This window comes from Vombatus ursinus, unplaced genomic scaffold (assembly GCF_900497805.2).
Source record: "Vombatus ursinus unplaced genomic scaffold, bare-nosed wombat genome assembly UNPS02014797.1, whole genome shotgun sequence".
Taxonomy (NCBI): Eukaryota; Metazoa; Chordata; class Mammalia; order Diprotodontia; family Vombatidae; genus Vombatus; species Vombatus ursinus.
The window spans coordinates 4,935,554-4,962,335 of record NW_020954575.1 but is presented as its reverse complement, the minus strand read 5'-3'; the positions used below and the strand labels follow the sequence as shown (position 1 = coordinate 4,962,335).

The 26,782-nt window shown below is 36.0% G+C and overlaps 1 protein-coding gene across 1 annotated transcript in view; it reads right to left on the bottom strand.

Moving 5' to 3' along the window:
* TRIM37 (tripartite motif containing 37) overlaps positions 1-26,782 on the bottom strand; it is a 111,920-nt gene that overhangs the window by 12,958 nt on the left and 72,180 nt on the right. The window contains 6 exon segments of the mRNA XM_027870376.1: positions 1,995-2,184; positions 3,419-3,550; positions 8,800-9,108; positions 11,629-11,826; positions 16,879-16,967; positions 22,991-23,127. Of these exon segments, the coding sequence (XP_027726177.1) occupies positions 1,995-2,184; positions 3,419-3,550; positions 8,800-9,108; positions 11,629-11,826; positions 16,879-16,967; positions 22,991-23,127 (1,055 nt within the window).

Here is a 26,782-nt window from a genome sequence, read left to right as displayed (position 1 = left end):
TTATATCAGGTATTTTATACACAAATGACACTGGGGAAATCACTGAACCACTCTAGGCCTCAGTTTCCACATCTGTAAAATGAGGGGGTTGGACCTAATGATCTCTAAGGTCCCTTTCAGTTGTAAATCTATGATCCTATCATCTTGTGTATTAAATTAATTTAAGGTTTACATAGAATTTTTATCCATTATACTCTTAACAAGTCTAGACATAAATAATTAAAATTCAGCATTGACTCAATATGACTTATGGAACCTTAGTATGATTTCTACCTTCTTAATATTTTATTTAAAATTATTTGCAGAAGCCTCCTAATTGGAAAAGTATAACAGCCAGGCCTAAAGAATAATATCACATAGTACTCTGATACAGTCTCTATACCACTGACTTGGCTAACAAATCATTCACATTTACATATAATGTGTAAAATAGAAAATAAAGTACAAAATGGAGATAATATTTAAACACTAATGAATTACTGTAAAGTTGAGGCAGTCGATTATCTGTGGATATTTACTAGCATAGATTAAATCATCACTATCAGATGTACTTACATAACAATGTACTTAACACACAATACCTCTTTCTGTAGGATATGCATATTTTGTGCTTAATTAGCAAATATCAAATCCATAAAACAAAATGTTATGCTCAGACTGAAGGTTGCCTTAGATTAAAGATTCCTCATAAATCCTTTTTTAAATACAGAAATAACATCATTGACCTAACCCATGTAGGGTAAAATCAAACATGCAGAGTTGTTTTCCTCAGAGTGGGAATGGACTTGCATTGATGCTAGGTTAAAAGTACTAGCCTTTGGAAAAATCACCTGGCTTCACAAGGACTGAATTTGTAACTTTAGATTTATTTGCTCTCACCAAGTAAGCTAATGAACTACATATAGCAAGTAGTATAATAATGTAATATCACTCTATTCAAATCCTTAAAGAATAAGCCTAAAGCATTTGTTTAGGCAGTAAAGAACACACACTTCCCCTACAATTTAATTTGCCAGTTTAAAAATAACCTCTTAAACAGCCAGATTTACCCTAACTCAAAAGGAGGGTGCACTGAAAACTGACTAGGTAAAATGGATGGCAAGACAATGTTCAATCACCATAAAATGTTTACTAAGCAGCTTATACTGAACTAAAGAATAAACCATATGTGCTGTAACATAACCAAGCCACTTCCATAATTATCCAACCTGTTAATTATTTTAAATTAATTGTACACAACTTCTTAAGGAATGTCTCTAAACTTAATTCAAGGATCTTTTCAAGTAGATGCAGAAAAGGCTATTTTTATTATTTAAAAATTTCTTCTATATCCATGCAGAGTAAAAAAGCAGATAGATATTAATGTCTCATTCATTATTTGATGAGTCAGTCCTGAAAGGATGGAAGGCTAAATTGACAGTCCCAGGATCTGAATTCGTGACATCCAAAGAGGAATAAATGGAATTAAGCAATGCATATTTAACATTTTTGGAAATTCTAACTCTATATCCTTTATGGGAAGATAAAAACAGAAACCAAATTGTTAGAGGGTCTTCACTGAATCTAAACAAATGTAAAGCCTTATGAGATATAAAAGATCATAGCCTTATTAAAAAGCATACAATAGTGATAAAGAAGCTGGCAAAAAAAAAAATGAAATAACAACAAAAAAAACAACAACAAAAAACCTTGCTCCCATTAGCTATTACTGTACTCTTAATTTAGTTAAAATGAGCTTTAATTTGAACCCGATATGAATACTTTTTGCTTCCTTCCATATTTACAACTGTCTTTTTTCTGGTCAAAATCAGAAAATAGAAGTTCTAAATACTTTTCAGGTACATAATTTTTTTCTATTTCTCTTCTTACAGAGTTGAGAAAATGGGAAGTTTAATTTGTAAAATATGATAGGCATATATGAAGAAGCAAAATATTTAAAGGGATAACAAAAATAATTCTATGAATCACATTAACAAAAAGGATCTTAAATTTACCCCAATGTGACCATTTTTCTTGTCTTCTCCATAACAGGTAAGCCATTTAAACCTGCAACAATCAGAACATCTGGATCCAAAACTTCACACTGTCTGTCTTCTGTTTTGGGCAGTACCTCACAGATGTTTCCATGAGTCAAGGACCGGGGTGGGCTATGTCTGCTACTGGACTGTGAGCTTCCAGGGCACCCTTAAGAAAAGGAATGTTCATAGGTTTATTGTAGTAAAATCAACATATCTCCTGAAAATACAGACATCAGAACTTCTTTTAAGTATCCATTCAACTTACCTATATGTGATTCCCAAATTTAAAATATTTTACTCTTTAGAAATAATGAAAAGGCGTATTAATGAACTAACATGACCCAGCCTACCTTTTAAGGACCCGGTTTGGACTTAAATTATTGTTATCTTCTTTTCAAAAAACATATACTGATTATTAGCAACTGCACAAAAAAAGTAGAATAAAATGTTTTAAAAAATCTTTGGTGGCTCTCCAGTGTCTACTGAATAAAGTGTGTAAAGTACTGATCCTGGCATTCTAGGATCTCAAGCACATAACATGGCTCTAACCTCTCTGAACACTCTCACAAAATAGAATTTCCATTCACATAATCTACCTCACAATCAAACTGGACTAATTCTCCATCTCCTATTTTCTTCCTACTTGCCCGTTTCTATGCCTTTGCTCATTCCATCCCCTGTGAACGGAATGGACTCCTTTACCCAGGTTTCTATTCACTGACATCCCTCTTCCTGTTTAAAGACCCAGATCTGATGTCACCTCCTCCTGGAGACTTTTCCTGCCTCTCCCCAAAATATAAGTAGTCTCTTCTCCATTCAATTCTTCACAGAAGTTTGCCTGGACATTTCTTTCAACCTTACCTCTCATGAATCTTTCTCCTTTGTTACTTATTTAAATGTGTAGTTGTCTTTCTCCCTTACCTAATTTCACCTATAAAAATGGAGCCAAATGCAGACACAAAACTCCAAAACTTGCTGCTTTAGAGAAAGATACCTAAAACATAATGTTTTCACATAGATTCAAGGTAAAGGTGTGGAATATATAAATGGCTTCCTCCTCTAAGACTAAAGATAGCCAGTTAACATTAGCGTCAGAAGATTCTTGTTCAACAAGTAGCAGTTACCAATTTTTAATGAAATCGGATCAATGCTAAAGCTGCCAACCTTTCAAATCACATCATATTTCAACAGCTATTTAAGGAATAAAATAAAATTTCTTGAAAGCAGGAACTGTGCTATATATACCTTTATACCCCCCCAAAGTTTAGGCACTTTGCTTTGCCTATTGTAGGTGCTTAATGCTTTACAATGAATTACACATTTCAACACAATTTTTTTGTCCAGCAATAAAAACATACCAACATTCACTAGATACATCTACCTAAGCATTTCTGATTTACCTTCAGAGGAAGTCTGACAGTCTCCCTTTGGGCGATGATTGTTTTCCCCACAATCTACTGCTCTTCTTAGTGACAAACTTCCAGCTGTACCAGATCGGGTAGGTTTAGGAGAACTACTTTTCTTATTTGTGGCTGAAAAGACATTTTAATATTCTTTTTTGTATACAAAATATGAAATACTGCTTCGGCAAGGTAGGTACTCTGTCTTTCTATGCAGATAGGGTTCCAACTGCTGTCTCCCAAAGAAGGAATTTCTGTTTCTTAATGATTTACAAAGGAGTATTCTAAGAACCATTCCAGATAGGATACTCAAATGAGTTTGAGCTATCAACTCAGCTTATAAAAAGAGAAATGGAATTAATCAGGGGAAAAAAATGAGAAATCATTGTCCTCTAAAGTAGAGATACTTGTTATAGTGGAAAGAACAATGGAATTGGAGGAAATGAGTTCTAGTCCTGTCTGATTCTGGGCAAATCCCATCATTTCTCTGGGCCTCACTTTCCTCAACTGTCTAATGAGATGCTTGAACTAGATGATCTCTAAAAGCCCATCCTACCTTTAATATTTTATGAATCCTTCTATTGAAATGATTTCCTCAAGTGAAAATTTGGTCAACATCGCAAGATAAACTATCTTGTAAAACTGAAATTACTCCATTATAAGAAAAATGGTTCTTTAATGAGGACAGAAACTTCAAATTCTTTCCTAATAAGGCATCTAGAACTGGGCTGAGCCTTTGACATGAAGATGAAACTTAAAACAAGGTAATCTATAACTGAAAGCAAAAAAGAAGGATAGTTCTGTGTAAACACCCTGTACCATGGAGATAAGTTCACTGTAGCTTTTATTAAAGTCATATCTCTCCATAAGGGTCACTGAAAAATGTTAGGACTTTTGAGTTGAAAATCCACTGGAAAGGGAAAAGAATTAGATAATCTGAAAGACTGAAGGAAAGGGAGGACAGATGAAAGGAAGTAATATTTCTTGAAGGTGACATTTAATCAGGTAGAGGTGAGGGAGAAAGTGTGATTCCTAAACTAAACTCTTACCTGAAATATCGAGGGTAGGGTAAACAAAAAAATTTAAATAAAAAGATTATATTAGTCAAAACAGGAGGAGGGAGAGGGATGATTAAGACTGTACTGAAGCAAAGTAAGATAAGCTTAATTTGAGTTTGGTACAAGGGGGAAAGCTATGCAAGGGAGTAAGGCAAAAAAAACAAGGAACCATTTTATTCTGATTGAAAAAAAAAAGACAAAGGATCTAATGGCAGGAAAATCAAACAATTATAGTCTTGAATACTAATAAGCTAATTTTACCTATAAAATGAAGCCAATTGCAGAAACAAAACCCCCAAAATGGCTGCTTATGAGAAACATAACTAAAGTGTAGAGTTTTCATATAGATTTAAAGTAAAGGACTAGAATATGCAAATGACTTCCTCCTCTAAGACTAAAGCTAACCAATTAGTTAACAGTGTCAGAAGATTCTTGTTTAATGAGTAGCAGTTACCAATTTTTGATGAAACCAAGGCAGTGCTAAATTTGCCAATCTTTCAAATTACATCATGTTTCAACAGCCATTTAAGGAATAAAACATTCCCACTCCCCAATTCTCTATGCAGCCCCTACTAAAGGTTCTAAGCCACTATAGAGCCAGCTCTATCCAGATGACACACTCTCTCTCTCTCCCCACTACTGAAAGGGATTGTTAATCTCCTTTTCAGCCCTTTCTAATCCTCCCAAAACACTTATTTGGTCCCTGAGATACACTTGGCTTAAAAAGCTTTTAAGACAATAAGCTAGGATTCAGGGAGACCAAGGCAAAATTATGAAATAGACCAATTGTCTTCAATACTTTCCCATTTCTTGGTACTGATCTCTTCTATTGTCCCTACCCAGAATTCATTGCCTTCACACTGCCTCTGAGTGTTCAGAAAGCTTCCATGCTATACTTTAACCAGGTCTGCACTAACTTGAAGTAGTCTGTGATTCAGGATCACCTCCCTTCACCCAATTCCTAATCAAGATTACCATCCTTTAGGGTCAGAGATTAAACTATATTATTAAGATATACTCAAAATGTAGCAAATTAGGTTCAATTCCCCCATTTTCAACCCCACCTCTGGCTCACTTATTACAGCTAATGGTTGCTTGGATGGTTTTAAAAAAGTATTCCTCAGGGCGGAACGCTCCTGGCGTGGACACTTACAAGAGTCTGGAGTCTGGCTTTGGTTCCAGACTAGAGAGAGGAACTGAAGATCTGGGGCAAGAGGCACCATCCCCCATACCTCAGGACTAAAGGTGATTACAAAAATTAAGCTATCACTACAAAAAAATGCACAGGCAAAGGAAAAAGAATCCAACTACAGAAAGTTACGGGAATAGAGAACACTGCAGTTCATCTTCAGAGGAGGATATTGAAGCAAAGAAACCTTCTTCTACCCTCAAAGAGTAACGTCAAATGGTCACCTGCCCAAAAAGAATTTATAGAAGAACTTAAAAAAGACTTCAAAAATCAAATGAGAGAGACTGAGGAAAAACTAAAACAAATAAAAAAATAAATAAATAGATAATAAATAAATAAATAAGAACAATCCAAGAAAGACAGGAAGACTATGAAAAGAAAATCAACCAATTAGAAAAGAAGATCCAGAATCTTAAGAAAAAAATGACACTTTGAAAATTAGAATTAGGCAAGGCAAAGTTGTAAGAGATCAAAAAATAATTAAACTATAAAGAATGAAAAAATAGAAGAGAAAGTGAAACATTTTATAAGAAAAACAATTGATCTGGAGAATAGATCAAGAAGAGAAAACATAAGAACACTCAGACTACCTGAAAGTTATGGTCAAAAAAAAGAATCTTGATACAATAATATAAGAAATAATAAAAGAAAACTGTCTTGAAGCATTAGAACAAGGGAAGAAAGTAGAAATAGAAAAAAATCCATCAATCACTACTTGAAAGAGATCCTATGAGGAAAACTCATAGGAATATTATAGTCAAATTCTAAAACCCCCAGTTCATGGACAAAATATTAAGAGCAACAAGAAAAAAACAATTTAAGTATGATGGTGCCACAATTAGAATCACACAAGACCTAGCAGCAGTGACACTAAAGGACTGAAGGTCTTGGAACACTATATATTAAAAAGCAAAAGAACTGGGGTTCTGGCCAAAAATATCATGCCCAGCAAAGCTAAGCATAATCCTAAACGAAAAAAAAAATGGACATTTGATCAACTGTCAGACTTTCAGGACTTTGTTAAAAAAACAAACAAACAAACTTAATAGAAGATTTGACATACAAGAGCCAAGAGAAAAATAACATACATACCAAAACTGATCACAAGGGATTCAAAAGGACAGACTGTTTACCTTTTATGTATGTCAAATGTAAAACATTATGTCTAAGATTGTCATTAGTAATTGGGTAGTTCATAAGAAAGACTGGGGAAGACCTGAGTGTGATACGACTTTAAAAAGTAAAGCCATTTAGGGACAGCTAAAAAGAGTAATCATTTTATACAACTGAGGTGCAAGAGGAAGAATCGACACAGAGGAAGTAGATGGGAGAGGAGGGCTGATAGTTCTGGTAACCTACTTTCACTGGAAATGGGTTTAAGAGAGAACTATATAGATATAGATATAGATATAGATAGGTATAGATATATCTCTACTAGAGTAAAAAAGTCTTCTAAATTCAGAAGAAATAAAACAGTAAGGGAATAGAGAGGGGGGAAGAGGATAAGGGAGGGATCTCTAGGGTGAGGGGGAGGGAATAGGCTTTATAACGGTGTTTCAATTTATGGGAATGGCAGGATAGGGGAGGGATCCTTCTAGGGGGGTAGGCTGAGTGACAGAAGGGCAAGGGAGTGGGAAAAAGTAAAGCAGAGGAGTCAGGAAGGATAGAAAATAAGAGATACATACAAATATAAAAACAAAGATCAGGAGTAGAATTTGTTAGGGAAAGTACACGTGTACACATGTACGTATGTGTGTATGTATATATCTGTATCTATAAAGGGGTAAATGGGAATGGGAGGACAGGAGAGGACTCCTTGGAGGGGGACAGGCTAAGTAAGAGGAGAGCAAGGTAACGAGCAAAAGTAAAGTAGAGGAGTCAGGAAGGACAGGAAATAAGAGATACGCACAAACACAAAAACAAAGATCAGGAGTAGAATTTGTTAGGGAGAGTATGTCTATGTATGTATGTATATAGGTGTATAAATGTATGTATATATCTACATACAGAAATATATCTGCACTTAATTATAGACTTCAGCGGGGAGGAGGGCAAAAAAGAACAAAGGAGCAAGTGCACAGCAGAGAACAAAGGAAAACTTACAAGGAAGCAAAGATGGACAGCTCTCAACACAACATGCAGTATTTATCATACAGGCTTTCTTCAAATGAAAATTTACCATTACATATTTTTAATCTTCTCTTATGTTCTGCTATGCACATGACATGCTTTTTTTTTCTTTTCTTACTTTGTATTTAAGTTCCAATATTTAACTTTATGATATATTTTTTTTCTTTTCTCTATTTTGTATTTGTATTCTGTTTTTGAGTCTAAAATAAAATTTTTTAAAAAATTTAAAAAGTGTCCCTCTAGGTTTTTCTCTTGTTGCTACCTTTATCAGAGGGAAGCTAGCACCTTAGATGCCCAAAGAGTCCTGAGATCGTTATTTCCTGTTCTTTTTAAAGGACTAAAACATTGGGCCATGCTTAACCATGGACCCAGGTAGCAAGTTTACTGGCCCATAGACAAATAATGGGAAACAAAAGAGGGTAGGCAATGGGGATCCTGGAAACAGCACGGCTTACAAAGGGAGCATTCTCTCCTAAAATCAGATCTGATAAGGTGAGGTATAGTGTCTGACCAAGAATAAAGGTGTACATAACCTTCAACAGCATTAATATTTGCATAACAAGATAGGTCAATCATTTCTCAGATGTTTTAAATAGGAAAACAAAGGACATTTGGCTTCTGCACTGGGGCTACAGGTTCAGCCTCTCCCACTGCTAATTTCCTGCTTTAGAAACTATACATAGTGTATAATTCACCTCCTCTTCCCTCTACCATCTGCTCCACCTCCATGACAGCTTCCTTTCCTACCTAAGCATAACTGCCCTAAGAAGTCCTCACTGATTTTTGAGTACCTACCCAGGACTTAAATGTCTTGAGAAGCCCCACCCTGCTGCTTGTTTTACTTCTTGCTTACTCTCTGGTCTGCACCATCTGTCAGGTATGGGGTTCAAACCCAAGACACCTGACTCCTTGTCCTAGGTTCTTTCTACTAATAGTGCTTCTAGTGCCTTAGTTTCAAAACTAACCAAAAGGAAAATGGCATTACAAGTTCTTTTCCCACTTACAGTTCCTGATGTAACAACTTGTAACTGATGACTTTGTCAGAAGTTCCATTCCCAGATCTTGTAATTTGCCACAGGTTTCTGTTGTACAGGCAGCCAAAGACACCTGATCAGCAGAAAAAGAGCTGGGCTGTACATCACAGGACCCAGCATTGCTGCTTCTTACTTCTGATAGTTGGTTCTTTACATCAGACATCTTGCTTCTCACTTCAGCCATTTGTGTTTTGAGTCTCTTTAGCATCTTCAAGTCCGGAGGCACTCTCCACATTGCCTGCTGTCTCCTCTGATCTTTATCTTTTCGGGCATATGAGGCTTCAGGGAGAAAAACAAGCTGCCTTAAAATTTAAGTTTTAATAATACATTTAATTACTTCCTATCCTATATCAAAGACCTTTGCATGTCACAATATACATAGTTACATCTGGCAAAGTATGCATTATTGCATCAATGAAAATCAACATGAGGACACAGTCACATTTGAGCCTATTTGAGCCATATTCAACCCAACCATTCAAATTAGCCTATGATTCTCCAGTTTGAATAAAACATAATTTAAAAATTCTAAAACGATAAGTTAAAAAGCTACACTCCCCTGGACACTAAACTGTGGAAATTCCCTATGAATATAAAATCTAGGACCTGGCACTTAATTCTGTTCATTGTATATCATTTTTCATTTCAAAAATTGTGGTTAATATAATAAAAGCTCTGGCTACTATGGAGACTATATTAACTTCCATGCTCTGCTTCAACATTAGAATAAGAAAAAATGAAGCAAAGGGAACTAACCACAATCTTGATAGCATGAAGATTTAAAATGAAAAACACTGAACAGCTATTTGTTTTTAAAAGGACAAATGGAGCTATTTTAGAACCAGATGGTCTACTATTTCTGTTCCACTCTATTAAGCCAACAACCTGTGATTTCAGATTTCAAAGGGACCCAAAACGAGGGACTTGTGCCCCATCAATTAATGATATTGGTAACATCTTAACCTGTCCAGCAACTTTACCTATCAATAGAAGTTCACATGTATATAATACTTTACTATTAATAAAGCATTCCCCTCATAAAACATTGTTTGCAGGCAGTACAAGCATTATTATTCTCATTTTATAGATAAGGTAAAGAGGTGAGCTGATTTGCCCATAGTTAACAAGTGGCAGAGACAGGACTAGGTCCCAAGTCTTCTGGCTCCCCCTGGGCTCTATTACACTATTTACTGTACCACGCAGCTAAGAATCAAGAATGCAGCAAAAAATTCTCAAAACATTAGATAAGGTCATTTCCAGGCCTAAATCTCATGATCCTATGTCAAAGTCCATGCAAGTGTCTTTAAAATAAGTACAGTTTAAGAAAGAACATGCATTTTTGTTCATAATCTCCTTGCCACTGCAAGCTTTCAGGAGATTAGAAATCAGAAAAATTTGAAGAGGAGAAAAGCTGCTAGACAGAGAGGTACAGTGAGAGAAGCAAAAATGGATAGCAAACATGTCAAAGAAAGAGGAAAAGCATAAAAAGATGACACAAGAAACTAAAAACTCCCAGAAATTTAGGGTTGGAATGAGTACACGAGCAAACTGCCCTACATATTTTGGTACGCCTTAAATACCTTCCATATTATAGCACAACAATAATAATGCTTAAAAATGATGGAATCATAGAATTAAGAGCTGCAAATTACCTTAGAGAGCACCCAATTCAGTAACAATTCAACAAATATTTATATCAAGTATCTACTGTGTATAGAAAAATCCTGACCTGGGGTCCTAAAGACTAAAGGAGACATGGAAACTGCCCTAAGGGGCATTACAAACCAAGTAGAGAGGGAGAGAGTAAACAAAGAATTACTGTATAAAATATTAAAAGAAAAGTACATTAGAGAGGAGTAGAAAGAGAAGCAAAATGCTACGTGAGGTTAAAAGAAGAAGTGACCAAGAGGTTAAGGAAGGGGAAGGGAGAGAGAAGTCATGATCCCAAATCATTAAGAAAAAGTTAAAGCTTGTTCTGAATAATTTATGAAAGTTGAAAACTCTGGATTAAATTTTAGAAAAATTGCTATGCAAAATGATGAAAACCTTTTTTTTTTTAAACTAGTGCTTAAAAGTGATCTATACTGAAAATTTGACTACCAAGAATGATTCATAACCTCCCTCCCCCAAAGAGCTCTGGGTAGCTGGGATTTCACTGTACATACATTAATTCCATTAAATTTATGTTATTACATGCAACAGTGTTTCTTTGAATCTGAAAAAGTCCAAGTAACCTTTATGAATAATGCTGCATTATTGAAAGACATAATTTTTAAGGAAAATATCTTTATAAGCACAGAACAGCATTATAGTACCTCTCTCTCTCTCTCTCTCTCTCTCAGTATAAACCATCATTTGGTAAAACATTTATATACAACCCCACCTGGAAGGGCCTAATAAAGTTTATTCTAGGCCTACAACCCTATGAAAATTTTGCAAAACATACGCAACTTATTAAAACAATAGCTCAGACTGTATACAATACTTTTATTATTGATTTGTTAGTCTCAGAGGCACATCACATAAATCTAACAAATTAACATACTTAACATTATACTTACACATTGTACTTTAGTACACAAAGGTATTTAAAGGAGACCTCTGAATAAAAGCTTAAGTTGTAATATTAATATAAAAAAGTCGATGGGTTACTAAAATCTCTCCCCATGCTAATATTTAAAAGAACAGGACCAAAGTCAGTCACACAGAGATCTTCTCTACTACCAATTAAAGTTAAACTTAATCACATTAAGTTAAAGATAATGAAAAAAGTTTTGGTTTATTGTTGCTGTTTTTTACCTGTGGACTGCAGCAGTGAAGCAGGTGGACGAGGCTGTAAGCCCCATAAATTTTCCATACTGCTCCGGTCCTTAAGGTCCAACAAGTGTATTAAAATTAAGGGATCAATATCTAATAAACTGCTACTAGCTGCAGACCCTATATTTCCAGCTCGCCTTGAAGTTCTGCGGCTTGCACTTGTATAACCATGGCTACTGCCTGCAAGAGAAAAAAAAGTGGGAAATAGGCACTTCTAATCTGTGTTTTTAAAATAGAAGTATGAACATTTACATTTTAGTGAATACATGCCTACGGTTCACTTCTTAGTAGCATCTCTTCTGTCCATAGTGATATATGCTATACATCAACAGACTTGCAAGTCAGAGATCAGCAGAGACCAGCACAAGGCTTAGTCCCACAATGCCCAAGGCCAGTAACTGCGAGAGTCTAAGAAACTGTGAACAGTGAGAATAGGTACCACCACTGCTTCTATACATAAGAGGACCAAAGTGGCAAGGAAGCCTCTCCTACTACCTATCTCTCCTCTCATGTTTGACTTACTCCCCTACCTTGGCAAAGACCAAAGAAGTGTAATTTGAAACAACTCTCAGGCTCCCAGGGTCCTGACTGGTAGTGTAAGGTTGGGTAGTAACTACAGAAGAAGAGTACCATAAGGTCAGAACCAACTTGTGTAACTCAGATGACTAGGGTCCCCAGCTGATGCCATTTAACTCTGTTAGGTGCAAAATATAGTCATGAAAAATGTCATGATGTTTTCTGCAACCAATTTAAAAGTATAAACAACATAAAATTAAGGTAATAAATGTCATTACTCACTGAAATTATTTAAAAATAAAATACAATTCTATAATCCAAATTTATTGGGCAAGCCTCACTTAAACTATCTATGTATTCTCTCCCTAGTGGCCAGTGTTATCCCACTGTATTCCCCTTAAATCCTTGCACCTTTAATACTATCAAATTTTATCCTTCCTTAGGGTAAGTTTTATCAATTTCTGAGAGACTAGAGCTTTCAAATTAATCAGACCAGTGTATAATGATAACACTAACACAACATTTGCATCTTAAAAGGGCCCTTCAAGGACAAAAATTTTAGATACTCTGATGACAGAATGATGGAGGAGCTATTTGTAATAAGGGAAGGGAAAGGGTCTTGTGGTGCTTCTTAAATCATAGGCCACATGAATGGCAGCTTGATGTAGCATAAGAGGATATGGATCTGGAATCAGAAAATGTAGGTATGAATCCTGGGGCATCTAGTTGGTATACACTGGATTGAGCACCAGGCCTGAAGTCAGGAAGACCTGAGTTCAAATGCAACCACTGACTAGCTGTAACCCTGGGCAAATCACTAAACCACTGTTTGTCTCAGTCTTCTCATCTGTTACATGAAGATGATAATAGTACCTACCCCCCCCAGGATTATTTTGAAGATCAAATGAGATCATAATTGTAAAGTATTTAGCCAAGTGCCTAGCACACAGTAAGCAATATATGTTAGCTCATATTATTATTGTTGTTATTATTACTATCCTAGATCTTCCCATTTGCCAGTACTGTGACCTTGATCAAGATAAATCAATTTATCTGGGTCTATCTGATCATCCTAAAAATTACTAGATAATCTCTAAGGTCTCTTCCAAGTCTAAGATTCAGTACACTGTTTTATGATTACAAAGCACATTCTGTACCTTATCTATTTGAGCCTTACCATAAGCCTGTGAATTAGGTAATGAAACCATTATTTTAATTTTATAGATAAGGAAACTGAGGCTTACCTAAGACACTTGACCAAATTTCACAGATAGCAATAACTGTCAGTTCCAGAATATTTTATACATATTCTTACTGAAAAATAGTTGCGATCTATTATCTGATATCACTTTTATTCTAAAAAAAACATTAACCTGTTTCCTAAAACACTTAGCAAAAGGAGAGGAAAAAAAAGATTTTTTTCCCTCACAACTAATTCTATGAACTCTATTTTTATCTTCAGGTTGAGGGCTTAGGGAAAACATGCTTTAAAAGAATCACGCTAATCAGGAGAATGCTGTACACAGTAAACAGCAATACTGTATGATGATCAATTCTCAAGGACTTAACTATTCTCAGCAATACAATAAGTCAAGATAATTCCAAAGGAGTCATGATGAAAAATGCTATCCACCTCCAGAGAAAGAAATGATGGAATCTGAATGCAGATTGAAGAATGCTATTTTTCACTTTTTTTGTAATTGGTTTGTTTTTTTTTTTTTGCAGGAAGAGGAGTCTGTGTTTTCTTTCACAATATGACTAATATGGAAATGTTTTGCATAATTATACATGTACAACCAACATTAAATCGTCTTCTGTCTTGGGGTGGGGAAGAGAAAATTTGGGACTCAATTTTTTCAAAATGTTAAAAATTATTTTTACATGTAATAGGGAAAAATATTATTAAAAAATAATTATGCTGTAACTCAGACCCAAATGAATGTCACACAGGAAGATATTTATGAGTAATTTATATAGGAGGCTCGGAGCCACCCGAATTTTTTTCAAAGTACCCCTTTCTTTAATAAAGCATGTAACTAAAATTTATGAAATAATATTTATTCACCACATGTTATACAGTGTGCTGAACTATCTTTATAAAGACAAAATGCCACGTAAAAAATTCATCATACACAAGAATGCAGGCAACATGGTGTCATGGAAGGAGACCTGTTCTAATACTGATTCTGCCACTTACTATAAGCTGTGCTGACCATAGTCAAGTCACATAACTTCTGAGTCACAGTTTTCCTATCTATAAAACTGAAGGGTAGGAGAGAAAGGGAAGGAGAGGAGAATTTTCCATTATGTGTGTGTATGTATAACTACAGTCCACACTTATGATTTTATTGATATAGGGAATTTCTTGGTACGATGGGAAAACTCCCTTCATTAATATATGGAGGTGATTTATTTTGACTTCATCTCAGGGAGATGCCTGGGCCACTTAAGAGACTGTACCTTACCCAAGTCACATCATTAGTTTGTGTAAGATGCAAGACATGAACACTTATCTTTTTGACACCAATCTGGCTCTTTATTCACTATAACTATGCTGCCTATCTCACTTTTTACATATTACTTTGGTAACTGGGTAGTGCTTTATTGTTTATCAAGCACTTTCCTCAAAATAACCCATGCAGGTAAATATATTAAGATTATTACTCGCATTATACAAATGAGTAATATGCATTTTCACATTTGGTAAAATATGAACTATTAGTACAATCAGAGACACTAAGAGAAATGACTTGCCAATACTGGAAAGAGGTTCAGAATTCCCTTTTTTTTTTTTTTTTTTAAGTTCTGCTCACTAATCAAGCAACAAGCTATAATTATAAAGTGCCTACTGTGTGTTAAGCTTTATGCTAGGGGTTATTATAAAAGCAAAGAAGGAAAGAATCTTTATTTTCAAAGAAGTTACTATTCAAACGGGGCAAGGACATATAGAATAAAGATAAAGAGAATAAACAAAGGGTAGTTTTATTTAACATGATACTTAGAGGAAAAGGGTGTTGTAAGAATCAGGCTTTATCTGGTGCTATTTGGGCTTCTTAAAGAAAAAAGGGGTGCCTAAGAAGAAGAGGTCAGGAAGGAGTGAATTCCAGACATGGAGACAGGAGACAAAATAAGAACAACGGTTTCACTTGTAAGGAACAAAGAAAACACCAGTTGGCTACATCATGAGGAAAGAATAATATACAATGAGGCTGAAATACAGGTTGGAGCCAGGCTGTTAATGATCTTTAAAAACCAAAAAGAGCTTAAATTTTATCTTATGGGCAACAGAGAGCCACTGGAGTTTACTGAGTAGAGGAGTGACATAGTCATTCTTGTGCTTAAGTAAAATCATCTTGAAAGCTGTACGGAAGATGGATTAGAGCAGGAACAGAAAAGGCATGGAAATCAATTAGTAGGCCAATCAAAAGCTTAGCTGAGAAGTGATAAGGACCTGAACTAATCTGGTGGTTCTGTGAGTAGATAGAAAGGAGACGGTATGGGCCATACTGTCATTGCCAGAGCTCTTGGGTTCTGAGTTCTGGAATATCTACATCAGAATCAAAGAAAAAGGTGGTAGAAGTAGGGGCAATGGTTTGACTCACCTCACTCCCTCCTATCTCTCTCAGGATGCTTTGCTGTTTCAAAGGCATATGTAGAGAGGCTGATCTTGTTAAGAAGTCACCTCATTAGCAAAGACTGGGGGAAAAGGGAAATATAATAGGGGATGATGTCAAGGGATTTAAGATGAAGAAATGGGAGAGAAAAAAAGGGGGAGCCTTTGATAAATGATCTCAATTTTCTTAGTAAACTAAGAGGTAAGTTATTCTGAGAGATTAGGGTAAAAGCAATGTGTAGAAATTTATCTAGCTATAAAACAAGATAGACTTTATTTTCATGCATGAAAATTATCAATATTCCATAAATCAAACAAAAGAAAAACAAGATTCTTGAAAAATATTTACATATGATGAAGTATGACAACAAAATGACTAAAATACTGAAGAGTTTATATGAATAGACTTCTCATCTGCAAATTTGTAAAAACACAGATTGTGAATTATTGTAACCTCTGCCAAAAGCTTAAACATCTATAATTGTTATGAGGAGTTCGGATTCTATTTTTGATTCGAGTCTACGAATGCATAGATTTTATTACCCTCACTTAAGCTATTATTTAATAGTTGTGGAAGCACATGTGAAGAATACACAAATGTTCATAGGCTTGGGGCAACATCAATAAAGTGAAAGCACAGAAATGAACCCTCATTACCTTTTACTTATCTAATCATGTAGATTCAAGAACAAAAACACTGACATCCACTAAAAAGGGCCAATAATTCTTTCCAGTGTGTTGTTTAGAAGAGAAAGATGAACCAGGAATCAGAGAACTGAGTTCTGGTCCTAGTTCTGCCAGTCCAATCAAGGGCAAATCAAACATTTCTGGCATCAGTTTCCCTTTCTTTAAATTTAAAGATCTAGATCTACTCCAGATCCAACTCTAATATTGCATGTGTCTATGATTCTAGCCACAACTCTCTTTCTCCAAAACAATGTATAAATAAGATATCTCCTCCATGACTCCCGATACTAAAATTTTGTAGTTTACCTAAACACCATGAAAGAAATAAAACAAGACAGTGCCAATATAAAAACAAGATTAAGTCATATCAAAGTTTAAGATTTTAAAACAGCTCATTTGGCTTGATACTTCTGTACCTGAAGCTCCAGCAGCAGTTGTATCTTCCATGAGTTCTCCCTCTTCTAATTCCATGTTATTACTATATTCCACATCATTCTCCCCAGACCTAGAATGTAGGATTAATAAGCACTATGTAATCATAAATAGACCACCAGAATAAACTGTACAGGTATACTCCATTTGATAACTTTAATTAAAATCACAGAATGTCAGAACTGGAAGGGACCTTAGAGATCACCTAGTCCAATGGTTCCCATTCAATGGTTTGAGGGGGTTTCACAATGATGGTCCAAGGAGTACATGCTAAAAATTCTTTAATGGAGTCTTCAGTCATAAACAATTATGAGCAAAATATTATGAATAGTATATTAAATTACCTCTTTTCTCAAATATAAAGACAGCTTAGTCAAATTTACAAGAAGAATTCCCCAACTGATAAATGTTCAAAGGCTATGATCAGGCAGTTTTCAGATGAAGAAATCAAAGCTATTTATAGCCATATGAAAAAATGCTCTAAATCACTACTGGTTAAAGAAATGCAAATTAAAACAACTCTGAGGTACAACTTTATACCTATCACACTAGCTAATAAAACAGAAAAGGAAAATGACTAATGTTGGAGAATATGTAGAAAAACTGGGACACTAATGCACTGTTGGTATAGTTGTGAATTGATTCAACTATTCTGGAGAGCGATTTAGAACTATGTTCAAAGGGCTATAAAACTGTGCATACACTTTGACTCAGCAATCCCACCAACTAGGTCGTTACTTCAAAGAAATAAATTTTTAAAAAGGAAAAAGACTTATATGTACAAAAATATTTATAGTAGCTCTTTCTGTGGTGGTAAAGAATTGGAAATTGAGGAGATGCCCATCAATTGAGGAATGGCTGAACAAATATATGAAAGTAATGGAATACTATTGTGCTATAAAAAATAACAAGCAAGATGCTTTCAGAAAAACTTGGAAAAACTTACATGAACTAACGCAAAGGGAAGTGATCAGAACCAGAACAGTATATACAATAAAAGTAATAGTGTTTGATGATCAACTGTGAATGACGTGACAACCAATGATTTCAACAATCAATGATTCAAAACAATTCTGAAGGACCGATGATGAAAAATGCTATCCACCTCCAGAAAAAAAGTGATGAAGTCTAAATGCAGATCAAAGTACAATTTTTTTTAAAATGTTCTTTTTTTGGGGGGGAATGGGGGAAGGGTTCCCTGGTCTGTTTTCTCTTACAACATGACTAATATGAAAATATATTTTGCATGGCTGCACGTGTATAATCTACATCAAATTGCCTGTCTTCTCAATGAGGGTGGAGGGAATCTGGAACTCGAAAATTTTTTAAAATAAATGTTAAAAATTGTTTTTACATGTCATTTAGAAAAAAAAAATCATCCCTCTCTCCAGCTCTGTCCTCTGATTAGATTTTGCAAGATTAAATTATTAATTAATTAATCAAATACATCCTTAGTGAACTGTAACTCTCCATCTCTGGCTAGTAAGCCCTCATCCTTTTTTAAACTGTAATCTAGAAATCTAAACCCTCTTCTCATACACCTCCTTGTCAGCCAGGGGCTTCCTTCCTAAAATCACTCCCCTCATACACCAAGGCTTTTTTTTTTTTTATCCCTGCCTCCCTGTTCCCCATCCCCACTCCAGATGGTCTGCAAGTTCTTTGCCCAAGGCATCATGATTGTTGGTAATACTTTAGTTTCTTTTGGTAGTGTCATCCGCACCCATCATAATCCCCAGAAGTGGACATTTGTCACCCATGTTGATAAGTCTTGGGAGAGTCTCTGTTATGTCTTAGATCTATGCCCTAGGAAGATAAAAGACCTCTCTACTCTAATCAGTTCGACAAATGGCTTCTTCAAGATCCCTGACCCCTCAGAGAGTCACCAATTCCTACTTCCCATTTCTCCTCCAGAAACTTACTGCATGATCTCTCACCTTTCAGTTTCTGTGCCTGCTCTCTATCATTCCTAGGAGGACAAGTAGCTTCTTCCTCTGTGAAGCATCTAGTTCCTTCCTCTTCAGATAGAAGCTCAAATTTTAAAACTATTCCTTTTCCTTTCTCTTTTGCATTTCAATCTTTCACTCTCTACCATCCTAACAAGGACAACTCTTCCACCTCAAATCTCTTTTTCCTCACGGAAGACTTATTTTTCCTTTAGAAACAGCTTGCTCTTCCTAAAAATCTTTAAGCAGACAGAGCTCCGGCCGTGGAGTCAGGAGGACCTGAGATCAAATCCAGACTCAGACACTTGACACTTACTAGCTGTGTGACCAGAAACAAGTTACTTAACCCCGACTGCCTCACCAAAAAAGAAAAAACAACAACAACAATCTTTAGTCATTCTTTAAAGAGTTATTATTTAAGTCCCTTTCCCTTCTCCCCAAAAAGATCAGCCTATATACTCAGAACATGGATAATCACTCAGCTGTGGTAGAAACACAAACACTGTTTACTAGATTCAAGTCACCACCCAGTTTTCCATGTTCTATGTACCAGTTGGGATTTTTACCTTGTTTGGTTTTTTAATAACTTACAGATAAACATTTCAACCATAAGCACCTAGTTAAAACCTTTAGAGTTAACCTCCTTAATAAGATGACAATTCTAACTTCCTTTCCTAAATCCCAAAAATTACACATAGTCCCACCTAGCTCCTCTCCAACTTTATGTATCTGATTCATCCATTTGTCTGACCCAATTGAATTAACCATTCTATCAATTTACTTTATCCTCTTAATTGTTGTACTTACCTTTAAAAAAAAATTTACCTAGCCTAGTCCTGCTAACAACTTTCGCTTCCTTTCCTCTTCATATTCTATATGAATTAACCCTTTAATATTCTCACAATTGTCCTTGTTTCTCCTTCTCTTTCAACACAGAAGCATAATTTAGACCAATATATGGGCCTACATATTCTTCTTCAAATATTTTTCAATTTCTCCAAATTTTAACAAAATTTTCCTCCCTCAATTCAAACTATAACCTATTTCATTAATCTACCTTTCAAGTCACCTACATAATTTCCTCTTCCTTCATATTTGGCTCAAGTCCTTCTTCTTTCTTCTCCCAGTCCTTTTTCTACAACGTCATCCAAAAGAAGGTGGAAGGAGCAATCATCCTTACTCCCTGTCCACATTTATTGAGCTGACCTATACACTGGAGTGTTTTTCAGAACGTGAGATTTCTTGAGTTGATCCATACTTTGGGTATTACATAAGAATTACAATTTTATAATGATATTATATATGTAATTTTAAATACTGTTTATGCCTAGAATCTTGTTCAAAACCAAGCATTAAGGAGAGCAACTAGCATAATGCTTTGTATGTAGTAGATACTGTGGAAGAAAACCAAGTTAAGGCTTTGCTGAACTGAACTGTGGCTTGGGTTGATGAAGCATCATCATTTGATGACAGAAAATTTGTAGGCTTTGAAACTAAGATCTCCCTGGGAGGTGAGCCAAGATGGCAGAGTAAAAGCAAAGACTTGCTTGAGCTCTCCCCCAAACCCCTCCAAATATCTGTAAAAAATGACTCTAAACAAATTCTAGAGTAGCAGAATCCACAAAAAGACAAAGTAAAGCAAATTTCCAGCCCAAGACAACCTGGATAGTTGATGGGAAAGGTCTGCTGAATAGGCTGGCAGAGGAGTGCAGTTCAGCGTGGACCATGCAAGCAAAGACCATGCCTTAGCAAACCTTGAGCAGGCCTTAGAGGACTGAATCACAGGCAGCTGTGGTGGTTTGCAGACATTTCAATCCACAATAACCAAAGACAATTTAGAAGCTCAATAGGAAAGGTCTGGGACCTGGCTGAGAGAGGAGCCTGTTCTGGCCCCAGCCCCAGCGTGGCCCTGAAGTGATGGCAACAGCAGCGGCTGCTTCCAGAGCTCTCAGCCCACAGACAGTGGGGGGATCAAGCAGGTGATCAGAGGGGAATTGCAGGGATCTCTTTGCTGGTGCGAAGACGGGATTCCCCTACTTTGTCTGTGCTTGGATCTGGGTCACAGTCCTGGGTGGTGGTCCTGGGGCAAGGAGAAGTGTTGGTGTGGTGGAGCATATAGTGGCAGTGGAGATGGAATTCTCACAGTTCAAAGGCAAAAAAAGAGTGCTTATGGTCACTCACAGACTACAGCACAGGCCAGGAAAGGAGTAAACACCTCGCCTTTGATCACACCACCTTTAAAGTACTGAAAATTTATAGTTGCCTAGAAGTATCTCTGAAAACAGCTGCACAAAACTCCTGAAGCTTGGGACAGTACACCCTCCATACTACAAGCAGAGCCCTACTTTAACAAAGAGTTAAAAAGTCAAATAATTAGCTGGGAACATGAGCAAACAGCACAAAAAATTCACACTATAGAATCTTACTTTGGCGACAAAGAAGATCAAAACATACAAGCAGAGGAAGATAACAAAGTCAAATCTCCTACATCCAAAGCCTCCAAGAAAAATATGAATTGGTCTGAGGCCATGGAAGAGCTCAAAAAGGATTTTGAGAAACAAGCAAGTAAGAGAAGTAGAGGAAAAACTGGGAAGAGAAATGAGAGTGATGCAAGAAAATCATGAAAAACAAGTCAATAGCTTGCTAAAGGAGACCCAAAAAATTAATGAAGAAAATAACACCTTAAAAAATAGACTAACCCACATAGCAAAAGACGTTGAAAAAGTCAATGTGGAGAAGAATGCCTTAAAAAGCAGAACTGGCCAAATGAAAAAGGAGGTCCAAAAGCTCTCTGGAGAAAATAATTCCTTAAAAATTAGAATGGAGTAAATGGAAGCTAATGACTATGAGAAATCAAGAAATTACAAAATGAAACCAAAAGAATGAAAAAATAGAAAAGAATGTGAAATATCTCATTGGAAAAACAACTGACCTGGAAAACAGATCCAGGACAGATAATTTAAAAATTACTGGACTACCAGAAAGCCATGATCAAAAAAAAAAAGCCTAGACATCATCTTTCAAGAAATTATCAAGGAAAACTGCCCTGATATTCTAGAGCCAGAGGGTAAAATAGAAATTCAATCTACCAATCACCTCCTGAAAGAGATCCCAAAAGGAAATCTCCTGGGAAGCTAGGGGTTCTATTATACAGAAGTGAAAAGGGAGTGGATTCCAATCATGGAGAACCACTTTTGAAATGCATGGAGATGAGAGACAATGCTGATTTGGGTGAACCGCAAGTAAGCCAGTTTGGCTAGAACACAGAGTACATGGAGGTGAATACTGTGCAACAATAAGCCTGAGAGGGTAGGCTGGAGTCAGATTATGAAGGTATTTAAATGCCAAGCAGAAGAAGGAATGACAATGTCAAATCTCTACTTCAGGAAGATTATTCTGAAAACTGTGTGGATGATGTATGGAGAAAGGGGAATTACTGAAAGGAAAGAAATCAAATTAGGAGGCTGCTATAACAATCCAGGTGAAAAGTAAAGAGGGTCTGAATTAGGTTGGTGGTCAGGAGTAGAGAAAAGGCAATGGATGTTAGGATAATATTGACTTCCTAAGAGGTACTGCATTTACACACATTATATGTCCCATGTAATGCTAATCTAATCACTGTCATTTAACAATAATATCACTAGTATATGCTAACAAAACCCCACCAAAACATCACAAACCCTACTCTTCAGTCCAAGACAAAAACTGGATGATCAATAATGATTAAAAATAGTAGCATTAAATTTCCCAATGTCTTATTGCTTAGTGTGTGCATATAAATATCATTCCTAAAGACCTAGCTATACCCCTACAACATTGCTTTGCCTTATGTCATGTTTTTGTGTAAATAATTAATAGTTAGGTAATACATACTTTTACAATATCTATTTTAATTCTAAACTTAAAATACTAAACCTGCCACTTCTAGTTAGCTAAAATGACTCCTCTTTTAGATGCAATCTGTTCCAGTCAAAGGCATATTGACTAGTTCAGTTCTATTTAAATTCAGTGTGACTTCACATGTATAATGGGTACCATATTGCTTGCCCATTTCAATAGGGGGGAGAGGGACAGAGAAAGGTAGAGAATTTGGAGCTCAAAATTAAAAAATGAACATTAAAAATTTTTAAATAAAAAAGTATAAGGTACTCACATAGTTTCTTCATCAATATCATTTTCTTCAGTATTACTAGTTGCTGTTGAACTGGCAGAAGAACTGCTACCATCTAAATGGTTTACTTCATCTTCTCCAACAAGATCTATATCCAGGTCTCCATCTGAAAGCTCATGCTGTCAAAGCAAAGAGAAAAAAATGGATAAGGTACACATAAATAGAGACGTACACACACAGATACTCATACAAACTTAGAAACTTAAGCCTTCAATTTAATGCAAAATCTTCCAGGAACAATACTAATATGCAGGCATCCATAGTTATGAAGTGATTTCACCTTCTGAACTTTGATAACAATTGTCACCTATAACATTTGGTAATTCAATCATGAACTGCCTTGTGACATTTTTGTTATGGGCTTATACCATTAAATATTTTGTTACATGAGGTGTGTGGTATAATGGACAGAGCAATGAAGGTGGGGTCAAAACATCTCAGTTTCCTCCTCTGGAAAATGAGAGGGGTTGGATTTTGATCCCTAACGCTGTGATCCTATGGTTTATCTTTTCACACGTTTATGTTTTATCTCAACTAGACAGAAGAGCAGAGACCACATCTCATCCTTCGTTGTCTCCTCCACAGTACCTCACAAAGGACTGTCTACACGTCAGGCACTCAATAAATATGTGATTTTATCAGTTCTCCAAAACTACATCAAGGTTCTACAGTTTCCTTTAGTATGGGTGCTCTCCTCACCAAAGAAAAAGGCAGCCTCTCTGCAATTTAGAAGAATTATTGTTAAGTGTTATTGAAACCAGCATTATCTTGTGGCCAAACCTCCCAAATTTAGCTACCCTACTCTTCACATATCCAACATACATATTACCATTGGGCCTGTTCTTGAAGATTTTCCAGCTTTTTATTCCAGGTCCCAAGTTCAGCTAGGATAGCCTTTAAAAACAAAGAGTCATATTGACTAAGGAATGGCTAAACAAACTGGTATATAACTGTAATGGAAATATTACCAAAATGTAAAAAATAAAGAATTTGGAAAAGCACAGGAAGTTATATATGACCTGAGGCTTATTATGTGCAAGACATTGAGCTAAGCTTTGGGAAAAGAAAGGTAAAAAATAGTCCTTATCTCAGTGAACTAACACATTCCAATGGGAGAATCAACATTCAAACAACATTAAATTCACATTCAAACAAGATACACACACAATTGGCAGTAATCTCAGGGAGAAGAAACGAGAATTTATAAAGAAGAGAAAAGCTTCCTGTAAAAGATGAGATTTTAGCTGAGACATGGAGGAAGCCAGGGAAGTCAAGAAACAAAGGTGAGAAGGAAGAGTATTCCAGGCACGGGGGACAAAAATGCACTGACAGTCAGTCATGAGATGAAGTGTCTTGTGAAACGAACAGGAGGGAGGCCAGTGTTACTGGATTGAAGAGTACATGAGAGTAAAGTGCAAGAACGCTGGAAAGGTAAGGAGTCGTCAAGTTATGAGAGCCTTTAAAAAGCCACATGGAAGATTATTCTCATGTTTTTAAATGCATAAAATCAAATACATGGGATTATAAAGGAAACTAATTACACTGAAATAAAGTTATCAAGGTATTGAAAAAACAAGTTCATGGACCCTTGGTTAAGAACCCCTACTAAGTAACAATGTGCTACTTTGGCCAAAATAATTATCAACTAGTGGCTAGCCCTTCTAACATCAGCGGTAATTGGCCTTTTCATTTTAAATCAGATACATGTACAACACACACAAACACACAGTCATCTGCCAAGCCAAACTTCAGGTATTTTCAGCTTGCGAGAACTGATAAGGACTTATGCTCCATTGGTACTCCCAGGATCAACTCAATACCACAATGAAGTAGAGATATGCTAAGTAGGCTTTTGTGAAAGAACATAATTTTCAACCTCAATAAATCAAAAATACTTCCAAACCAGATGGCAGGCAAAAAATTTTTTTAATACTTTAGTTTTATCTTGATCGTTTTTGTTGTCTCTATGGTGATGCTCTGCTAATTCTCTTGACAAATGCTGAAGTAAGAACAGTAAACTGAAGTAGGCAGAATCAAGAAAACAATATACACAATGATTATAACAATGTAAATGGTGAAAAACAGAAGAAAATTAAATAAAGCTGGGTAATTGGAAGGACTAAGCTTGGTTTGACAAAAAGAGATGAGAAAATGAAACTCCCTCCTTTGCAGAGTTGGGAGACAATAGGTATGTATTGCTGCACATACGCTCTAGCAGTGGAAAGATACATCTGAAATGAAGGTGATATAAAAACAAAAAAGAATTTTTTTTTTTGGTTGGACATGTGGTTTCCTCAGGAGAAGGAACTCCCCAATGAGTAAAACCCTTCCACCAATTCGGAATAGGATGTGCTCTGCAATTTAAAATCTTAGAAAATGGCCTGTAGCACGGAACAGTTGGTTACTTGGCTTGACCAGGGTCACAGAGCCAGAATATGGGAGAAGCAGGACTTAAACACAGATCTTCCTGTCTGAACCCAAATCTCTATCCACTACCTTTCTGCAATCAATAATTTGTTTTTATTTTTAAATGTAAAAATGTTTTATTCATAACTTTTGAGAAGTTGATTCCATTCCTTCCAAAAAAGTCTATAATATAGGGCAGCAAGGTGATGCAGTAGATAGAGCTCCAGCCTTGGAGTCAGGAGGACTTGAGTTCAAATCCGACCTCAGACACCTGACACTTACTAGCTGTGTGACCCTGGACAAGTCGCTTAACCCCAATTGCCTCACCAAAAATGCAACAAAAAAAACAACCCCAAACCATTTGATTCTCACAACAACCATGGAAGGTAGGTGCCATTATTATCTCCATTAAGGGGCAGCTAGGCGGGGCAGCTAGGTGGCGCAGTGGATAGAGCACCAGCCCTGGATTCAGGAGGACCTGAGTTCAAATCCGGCCTCAGACACTTGACATTTAATAGCTGTGTGACCCTGGGCAAGTCACTTAACTCCAATTGCCTCACCAAAAATGCAACCAAAAAAAAAAACCCCAAACCATTTGATTCTCACAACAACCCTGGAAGGTAGGTGCCATTATTATTTCCATTAAGGGGCAGCTAGGTGGCACTGTGGATAGAGCACCAGCCTGGATTCAGGAGGACCTGAGTTCAAATCCGACCTCAGACACATAACACTTACTAGCTGTGTGACCCTGGGCAAGTCATTTAACCCCATTGCCTAGCCAAAAACAAACAAACAAACGAACAAACAAACAAGTCTATAATATGGACAAAATGCCAAGAAAAATTATACAGTAGTTTATGCAAAAACAAAAATATACATCTGATGTATACAAACTTTAAAAAGCAGTATTACAGGCAGTATGAATGTAAATTACATTTAAAATCTTTAAATGACATAGCTACAAACTTAAATTATGGTAAAACTTAATAATCACATCTTTAATGAAATATATTTACATATTCAGTCAGTGTCTTAGTTCTACAAGTTAAAAAAGGAGATGAATTCACAGATAACCTTGCTTATCATACCAGTTAAAATATTTGAATGGCCATGTGATTTTTAAAAATACAGCAAAAATTTACATCACTATTTGCATCTTAATCTTCCTATGGTGTTAAGAAAGTGCATTACCATTGTTATAAGAAAAAAAGAATCACTAAGGAAACTACATGTCAATTTAACTACTGAAATTATACTAGATTTCCTAGCAAAACCAAGAAATGCAGCCCAACTTGGGGGTATTTTGCTCCCTTAGCCTTTAGTTCATATTTAATAAAGTGGGAAAAAGAAAGGCTAACATGCAGGAAT